Here is a 9,707-nt window from a genome sequence, read left to right on the forward strand (position 1 = left end):
AAAATTAGTATATATATTTATTTTATTTTCTTAACTTAATTTAACAACAACAATAATTTATAATATATACAAAAAACACGAGTTTGAAAAACTTTTGAACTGACGAGAATACCCTTTATTTTTCATCATATTACTAAATTCTCATTTAAAATAATTATAATATTTAATTTAAAATTTTTAGTTAAAAAGTTATGGCTTTTGATACTCTAACCGTCCCGACCACGATTTTTTCTTTTTTCTAGGCATTTCATTTTGCCTTGAAATAATAAATTGTATTGATACTAGGTATCAAAAAAAGCATATTAACTAAAATAAAGGAGTAAATAGAAATGGATAAATAAATAGTGGGTTCCATCGTTTCTATGGTTACTTCCTAAACGGTGAGGTCCTCTCTATACACCGGTACTCATTCCTTCATTTAATTGGTAACTTGTACAGTTCACACTCTTCGGCTCTACTCATAAATTTTTCAGTAATAGATCTTTCACAACGAGATCTATCTCATACAGTAACAGTATGTAAGGATGAGGATTAATTGGGTAGCTGACCCTGTTAGTCCGTTCTTTGCAAGAGTCGAAGCATAATCTTTTTGCTTTTTAAATAGGATTTTCCCCGCTTATTAGTGGATAAACATTTGCTACCAATGAGGAATTTTTTCTCATCTTAAATTCCAAGATTGGATTTGCACCAATGGAAACCATAAATTTCATACACAATAGAAAGATATGGCTGATCTATCTTTTTTAGATAGTGAACGGACGAACCCCATTCTATTCACTGGTACAGATCGTTGATATTGAAAAAGTTATAAAATAGACATTATGATAATTATACTTTTAAAAGAAATATAATTTAATAGAATTTATGATAATCACATATTTAAAAATAATTATAGTTTAATTCACAATAATTAGTTTAAAAGTTGTGCTAATTTAATTTATAACTATTAGTTAAAAATTGTGCTAATTTTAAAATAGAGTTATTACTTGCATAGAACTTTAAGTATAAAATATAGGAAAAATTTGATAATTATAATTATAATTATAAATTAAAATTATTAGTTAAAAAACATTTGACATAAAAAGTTGTACTAATTTTATTTATGTAAAATATAACTATTATTCGAATAGACTTCTAAGCATCTTAATTATCAGTTAATTAATATTAGAGTTATATACCAATTATTTAAGCTTAACTTTATAAATAGCATCTTGTAGTTGGACATATTTAATCAACTAACATCTAAAACGAATATCGATAAAAATAAGAGATTATTAGCATTTATAAGTTAGAATTATATATAAAAGCAATGATTCTTCTAATAAGGAATATTTAATTATATTTAAACCACAATGGCACTGAAGAAAAATGGAAGATTATTATTGCGATTTTGTTTATAATTATGTTGCATGTTGTTTATACTATGTGAAACAAACACTTTTAAAATTATTTCTTTTTTTATCTATCTGTTATTTGTTTGGTACATGTGGAAAATATTTTGTGAGTTTGTTTAAAAAGAAAGTCAAATTTCAATAATTAATTTAATCATCATTGGTAATGTAACACCCCTTATCCGAGACCGTTGCCGGAGTCGAGCACGAGGCATTACTTAACTTATCTTACTAATTCGGAGCATAAAAATTTACTTTTGCAAATTATTTTCACTATTTACAGCAAAACTGTCCAATTGCGCAGCAGTCACTAAATTAATTGTAACTTGAGCTACGGAACTCAAAATTTAACTCCATAAATTTTCCTTGAAACTAGACTCATATATCTTCCTACCATAAAATTTTTAGAATTTTTGGTTTAGCCAATTAGTACAGTTTATTAGTTAAAGTCTCCCCTGTTTCACCATTCGACTATTCTGACCTCTTGTTACTAAAAATAAGTTTTCTCACTGTAGAAATTTCATATTAAGTTCTTACTTGTTTCTACAGAAAATAGACTCAATAAGGAATCTATACATATAAACTATAACTCATAACCATTTTTATACAATTTTTAATGATTTTTTAAACTCAGAACAGGGGACTCCAAAAACAGTTCTGACCTTGTCTCACTAAAATTCACATATCTTAAAATATAAATTTCCTTTTGCTACACCGTTATTTTTCCATGAAAATAGACTCAATAAGATTTCATTCCATATATTATTCACCCTCTAATTCATTTTATAGTATCCTAGGTGATTTTTCAAATTCACGTCACTGTTGTTGCCTGAATTCTGTTTCTTTGCACAATTTTACCTTTTCATGATTTCCATACATAATTTATCACCTAAACTCTTATAACAACAAATACATTCATGCTTAACCATTTTAATGACCACACATCATCAAATACTTACACACCATTCTTTAGCAAAATCATAACTACAAACATACAAAATAACTAAATCCCTATACATGCCATAACTCAAACGTGTTTCGACATAAAATACCGAGCAGTTGTGGTTGATAGTGTGGACGATCTCCGACTTCTTTAGGATCCTTGAAGTAGCCTTGTAATACTATAAGAGAAAGAGAAATAAAAGACGTAAGCATAAAGCTTAGTAAGTTTACTAGCAAATAAATAACAATATTTAACTTAGATAATTAAACTCAATGTCTATATCTCTAGTTTACTCTTTAGTTAATCTCATACTAGTTCTCTTACTTGTTTACTTAGAATACTTGTGTGCATAACTTACTCAACTCTTGCTGCATTGTTGAACATCAATTGATAGTATAATAAGTTCTTAAGTCTTACAACTTACCCGAGCTTGCCATTTATGCTTTAAACCGAACTTTCATGAACATGATTCGCTTACAAGCCCGTTGAGCTACATTGGAATAATAAGGATACTCGGGTCTCTTCGATAATAACATGCCAAAGCCATGTCCCAGACATGGTCTTACATGGATGTTCTCATGTTATGCCCATGCCATGTCCCGCACATGGTCTTATAGGGACCTCTCATCTCGGTGCCAACGTCATGTCCTGCACATGGTCTTACATGGGACCTCTCGTCTCGGTGCCCATGCCATGTCCCGCACATGGTCTTCTGAGGGACCTCTTATGATCTTAAGGATGCCAATGCCATGTCCCAGACATGGTCTTACATGGGATCTCTTTACCCAAATGTCATGACATTTGTATCCAATACTATCCTTATGTATCAACGGGACTTTTTAATTTTTATTCTCTACCATTTCATGCTTGGGTCATCATCAAATAAATTCATGAAATAAATATATAATTGCTGGAAAATAACAACATTAATAATAATTATTAAAATATTTTATTTATTTACTGTAAACTTACCTCGGTACCAATTATAGCCAAATTCACCAACTTAGTCTTCAACTTTATTCTTCCCTTTGTCTAACCTCGAGTTTCGTACTTCTTGATCTAAAATAGTAAATTTAACTTATTTAATAATCACATTCATCAAAACAGCCCTCGACTCTAACTTTTTCAAAATTACAATTTTGCCCCTAAACTTTTACATAATTACATTTTTGCCCCAAGGCTCGGAAATTAAACTTCATCTCTTATTATTATGTTTTATAACATTCTGAACATTTTTCCCTTCTATGGCAACATCAAATTCCCACTCTAACATGTACTTATGAACATTAGGTATTTTTACCGATTATGTCGTTTTACTCGTTTTCACTTAAAATCGCTTAGCAAAAGTTGTTTAACATAATTTATAGCTTCATATTCTATCATAAAACATCAAAATAAACACTTTTCACCTATGGGTATTTTTCCAAATATAAACCCTAGGTTAAATTATTGCTAGAATAAGCTAAATTAAGCTACCGGGATTTCAAAAACGTAAAGAACATTAAAACGGACTTGGGATCACTTACTATGGAGCTTGGAAGCTTGAAAACCCTAACTATGACTTCCCCTTGCTGATTTCGTTCATATGAAGAAGATGAGCATAATTTGCCATCTTTTTCCCTTTTAATTCATTTTAATTACTAGATTACCAAATTGCCCCTAACTTAAAAATTTTCTATTTCACTTATCTCATGTCCATTTTTGTCTACCAAGTTACCAATGGTATAATTACCATATAAGGACCTCCAATTTAAAGTTTCATAACAATTGGACACCTCTAACATGTAGAACTCAACTTTTGCACTTTTTACAATTTAGTCCTTTTGACTAAATTGAGTGCCCAAACGTCGAAATTTTCGAACGAAATTTTCACGAAATCATTTTGTGAAATTGTAGACCATAAAAATATAAGAAAAATAAAATTTTTCTCATCGGATTTGTGGTCCCGAAACCACTGTTCCGATAACCTCAAATTTGGGCCATTACAGGTAATATAATTGAAATCACATGCAACACATGAGACATTAGAAACTAGTATACATAAAAACACGAATTTAGAAAAACTTTTGAACCAACGAGAATACTCTTTAAAATAAAATATAAGTTGTGATAATTACATATTTAAAATAATTAGAATTTCCTTTCAAAAATAATTTAAATAACAATTTTAGTTAAAAAGTATGCTAATTTTAAAATAAAGTTATTATTTGAATAGAACTCTAAGTATAAAATATAAGGAAAAAGTTGTGATAATTATAATTATAATTTACAATTATTAGTTTAAAAGTTTTGACGCAAATAAAAGTTGTGTTAATTTTATTGATGTAAAATAGAGTTATTATTATGCGTAAAGTTGTAGATTTAGTCCAGGTCACAAATTGGATCATTCTTAGTGATTACATTTTTGAATTTCAAAATTTTAGTCTTAATACAAACGACAATTGTTAAATCTATTAACTGTTTTTTTGTGAGTAATATATGAAAATAACAAACAAACATAGCATTACACATGTGATAATATGTTTGACACATTAAATTTTAAAATAACAAAACTTAACTTAATGAATTTAATATATATCATTTGGTTAAGACTAAAATTTTCAAATTCTAAAAGTACAGGATTGAAATTGATTAAATTAAAGTACAAATATTAAATCCACAACTCATGCGAAGCAATATCAAAATTTGACCTACTAACAACATCATATTAGAAGGAAGGATTATTTTTAATTGTATTAAACCCATATATTATACTATGCATAAGTTAGGATTTAGTACTTATACTCTAGCTTCATTAGTTTTATTTCTTATATTTTTGAATTTTAAATTATTAATGCTAACTTAATTAAACAATAACAATTAAATCTATTAGGTCGATTCTAATATTAGACTCAGATTACGCCTAATTAAATTATAAATTTAATCTTGGTTCTTCATTTTGATCATTTTTACTCTTTATGTTTTTCAAATTAAGCATCATATTAATAGATAAGCCAAAAACACTTTACTTGAATCATCAAAGATGATTCAATATCAAGCTTTTCACTTCAATCCCAATGATTTAACCTTTGATTTAAGAGTTTTATAGGTCATAAAATAAGTTAAATCTTATTAAAATATCAATAAATAAAAAAATAGATAATATATTTTTTAATAATTAAGGATGAGGATGAGGTTGTTTGGGGTTGAGCTCAAGGCCTTCCAATATGATGTTCTTGCCATTAGGTTAAAAGGTTGTTGACAAAAATAGATCATATTTAATGTAACGAGAAAGATGTCAAGGGATTATTTGTTTATATATTTATGAATTATTATTACTAGAGGTGTCCATGCGTAACACCCCATACTCGACCCGGTCGCCAATTAAAGTACCGAGATGTTACATTCATTGTTGAAACAACTACAAAAAATTCCATATCGATTGAACATTCTTATTTAAGTTATTAACCTCATTATGCAATTAAAATATGGTTTATATACTTATCCAAGCTTTATATAGGCTCATGAATGCTTTCTAGGTGATCAAAGGTTGTTTAAGGACTAAATTGTAAAGTTCCAATCTATCAAGTGCTCATTGGGACTTCAAGGATACCACGTCGCGAAGTCACTCATTGGCTAGGGCTAATCGCAACCATGAGGGTACGACGTCGCGACGTGTTTTCTGTCTCCTTGAATCTTATGAATTTAAATTCTCAACTCTTAAAAGCTATGTTCATATGGTACCTATCAACCAATTCAGCCAACATATCATTCATATATACCATTTTCCAACCTTAAACATCATATGATTCAACTTAGTACTCAATGACCAACTTTACAAAATTAACAAGGAAGATAAAAAAAACATCAAATTCTTCCATCAGAATTTTTTTTCCCACCAACATACTTAATACAACCCTATGTACATGTCATATGTTATTGCCAAAAATTAAAATCATACTCTCTTTCAAGTTTCGATTTGTGATAAGATGAGTAGGGATTGACCTTCACTCTAGAGCTTCAAATCAAATATTCACCTACGCATTAGAAAAAAAAAACGCGTTAAGCTTGCGAAAGCTTACTAAGTACATCAAGAATTAAACTTTTATTTAAAAATTTAACCAATACAAATATATAAGAACTTATTAAATGATTACAATCATACCCGAAATTAAAACAATGTGACTACAATTAAATCTCAAACTTATCATTTATAAGTCAATTACCTATCTCATTGTCAAATGCACTTATCATTAAAATTTGTAGCCCAATTGTAGACTTAATAGAACATATAGGATATGCGAAAAAATTCAATAATTTGAACCGAGGTGCCACTGTTATTTCCACGGGTGTGTTACTTCCACTTGTACCGTAGTGCCACTATCACGTGCACGTATAAAAAGTTTCCTAATGACATGTCATTTATATTCTACTAGTTCTCATTTTGTCTACATAGGCATTTGAATATATATATATATATATATATATATATATATATATATAATTTCACTACATTTCTCAATAAATAAATAAAATTCAAACTTTACTTTTTTTGCGATTTAGTTCTTATCTATATAAAAACAACAATCATCACATTTCACTTTACATTTATTTTATCAACATTTAACACTTCACTTAAATGTTTTATCTTATTATCTATTTTACCTATCCAACTTTTACACTTTTTGCAATTTAGTCTTTTTCCAAAATTCACTACACATAAACTATTCGATTCATTATAAGATAACATCTTCACTTTCAAACACATTTCATAATACATATCATCATTTTCATATACAAATAAATCCTATGAATATTACTAAAACTAAATTATCAGGTTTTCATTCAAGTTTTGATTAGGTAAAGTAAAATTCTTGTGGTACTTACAATGAAACTATTTCCATGCATCCTTACTTCAACCTTTATCAAATCCCTAACTTTTCCTTTCTCTCTCCTCAAATATGTATACTAGCCAACTTCACAAGAAATTAGCTTGTATGGAGTTGTTCGTTTGATTTCACTAAAAATCTATGGAAGAAAATTGAAGTTTGAGCTTAAAAGGGTTGGTAATGGTGGAAAAAGGACCGAAACGGAAGAAAATGAAAATTGGCTAAAATGGCATGAGAGAGACATGGAAGAGAAGATGAAGATGACGATGTTGAAAGACTTTTTCTACATCTTTTTATGTAAAAAAATCTATTTAATTTTTTTTGTATTTTAAATTATTAGTAATATTTAATAATAAAAAAATCTAATCATCATACCAAACAAGTAAACCACATTGTATTTCAATCTCATCCACGACTTAATGTACTTTCTTCGTTAACAAAAATATTTCTACTATTTAAATTGAATTCAAGTCAGACCGACCCAAAATAAAAAATCCTTGCCTAAATTCGACTCAAGTCAGGGCCAGATAGATTAGCGAACCCTTGGATAGGTCTAATAGACTACCCTTTAATTGAAGCTAATCAAGAAACATCTTAACCAAGTCGTTTGTAGTAAGTTGATAAAAAGCAACCGGTGGTAGAGCTGAGAAATTGAGAAACCATAATAAGTAACAACTCCATCTTTTAATCGGAGTATGGGCAAGTCCGAAACTATCCGAATGGGCAAGTCCGAAACTAAGTATAATGACATCCATAATGCAGCAATTACGTATTAAAACTAACTGGTCTGAGTTTTGTGCTGCTGGGCCATATTCAAACTATAGTTTCAAAATAGCAACCCAAGATGCAATCAAGTTCCATACCAATGGAGAATGACAGAAACTTAAGAAATTTTCCAGTGAAACAGTATATATACATAGATATGATTGCTGCAATCCTGAATAATTGACCAGAGAGGGCAATCCTTAATATTCATTTTCGAAAGCATTAAACCTTTACACCTCAACTATAAACCACGTCCTAATACATCTACCCATGTCTAAATATGTTTTCACTTTTGCTTTTGCTTCTTGCTAGCCTTTATCCCCGACTCGGAAGGTTTCCTGCGACTGATAACATGAACTTGGATGGACTTAGTTTGCACACCCATTTCAGCTTGTTGTCCGTTTTCGAGCAGGAATTCACAAATGCAGGTGTCACGCTCCAGATTGACTTTGTTTCGATTCAACACACTTCTCCACCCCTTTATGCACGTTCGTTGGTCCTTCCATTTCACAACCTTCCCAATGCTTTTCCGGTTGTATAGGCCAACAAGTGTAATTTTCTCCCCGTCTTCTAAACTCACTCCAAAATCTTTGGCTATACCAGTTGGAATATACTGAAATCGTGAAGCCATAAGTTAGTAGAAAATATTTAGACAAGGTAAATAGAATTCTTGCCAAATCATGTGAACATATGTTACCCAAAACTGAAAGTTGTAGACACATACCAGTTCGTTCATCCTCTGTGAAGACTTTGTGGTCTTCGCCACAAAATAAGGATTCAAATGTTGAACATAATCTTCTGGATGGATCTCCTCATCCTCAACCTCCATAGAATCAGCTCCTTCATCGTTCATAGCATCATCACTATCACTACCATCATCTTCTGATTCTGATTCTGATTCTGATTCTTCCGACACCACATAAGGTATGCTCTTCTCACAAGCATCAAACTCATATATCTTCACATCGAACACACAACCACCGACATAATTGAAAATTAAAAAATTCCCATCCACTACAGAGTTTTCATCGATGAATCTTCTCCAGCCCTTACGAAAATACATCTTGTTATCACATTTGACTAGGTCCACTTGCCAGCACTGACCATTACAATTTCTAAGGGTGGCTGTTGCAGGCGTCAATGGACAGGCGACAGCAGTAGCTGGGATGAGCTACAGTTACCAAAAAGAAGCTACATGTCAGTACGTCCCTACCACTCTTGTTCAGCTCCTACGCTTTCTACACGTTCAACATTACCACTACGATGTAAGAAAGCATTGTAACAGAGCAAGCAACCTCAAACACATCAAGCTACATTCTCTATAGACAACAAAATGAGAAAGAATTACCATGGAGCGAAGGCTGTGTGTGGTGAGGTAAACCTTGTAGAAGTTCTTAGCTTCAAAGTTGGACATCTTTTTTACCATTTAAATCCCAACGATAAAATTCTCATCAATTAATTACCTTGACCAACTATTTCTGTCATTGAGCAGCCAGCAAAAATAAAAAAATAATTAAAAATTTGTAAAAAGTTATAAAAATGGAAATATAAATTCAAAAAAAAAAAAAAAACTACAGGTGTAGAATGAAACTAGACAAGAGGATGTCTAGATCTATTATGAATACAAATTTATAAAAAAAAATTATAATTTTTAGCAACAAGTTTTAACAAATGCCTGCACTTTGTTGCACGTTCACAGAACAAAAATAAAGTGACACAAGAGAGTTTGAGCTGTATTAT

At 30.3% G+C, this 9,707-nt stretch overlaps 1 protein-coding gene and 1 long non-coding RNA gene across 2 annotated transcripts; both read right to left on the reverse strand.

Annotated features, from left to right (window-relative positions):
* Positions 1 to 2,305: 2,305 nt before the first annotated feature.
* On the reverse strand, positions 2,306 to 3,800 carry LOC128032425 (uncharacterized). Its single transcript, XR_008188548.1, has 2 exons — positions 3,307 to 3,800; positions 2,306 to 2,512 (listed from the first exon to the last, which is right to left on the reverse strand). It is a non-coding gene; the product is annotated as an uncharacterized LOC128032425 (long non-coding RNA).
* Positions 3,801 to 8,137: 4,337 nt separating this feature from the next.
* LOC105799119 (B3 domain-containing protein REM20) lies at positions 8,138 to 9,381 on the reverse strand. The gene is made up of 3 exons (XM_012629509.2): positions 9,316 to 9,381; positions 8,692 to 9,138; positions 8,138 to 8,580 (listed from the first exon to the last, which is right to left on the reverse strand). The coding sequence occupies exons 1-3, from the start codon at positions 9,379 to 9,381 to the stop codon at positions 8,254 to 8,256; spliced, it is 840 nt and encodes a 279-aa protein (XP_012484963.2). The 3' UTR covers positions 8,138 to 8,253.
* Positions 9,382 to 9,707: the final 326 nt, after the last annotated feature.

Source organism: Gossypium raimondii, chromosome 9, assembly GCF_025698545.1.
Source record: "Gossypium raimondii isolate GPD5lz chromosome 9, ASM2569854v1, whole genome shotgun sequence".
Classification (NCBI taxonomy): Eukaryota; Viridiplantae; Streptophyta; class Magnoliopsida; order Malvales; family Malvaceae; genus Gossypium; species Gossypium raimondii.

Coding starts and splice junctions, on each gene's coding strand:
- LOC105799119 (XM_012629509.2), bottom strand. CDS start 9,381: ATGTCCAACTTTGAAGCTAAGAACTTCTACAAGGTTTACCTCACCACA. Junction 9,139..9,315: donor CACACAGCCTTCGCTCCATG/GTAATTCTTTCT, acceptor TGGTAACTGTAG/CTCATCCCAGCTACTGCTGT. Junction 8,581..8,691: donor CACAGAGGATGAACGAACTG/GTATGTGTCTAC, acceptor TCACGATTTCAG/TATATTCCAACTGGTATAGC.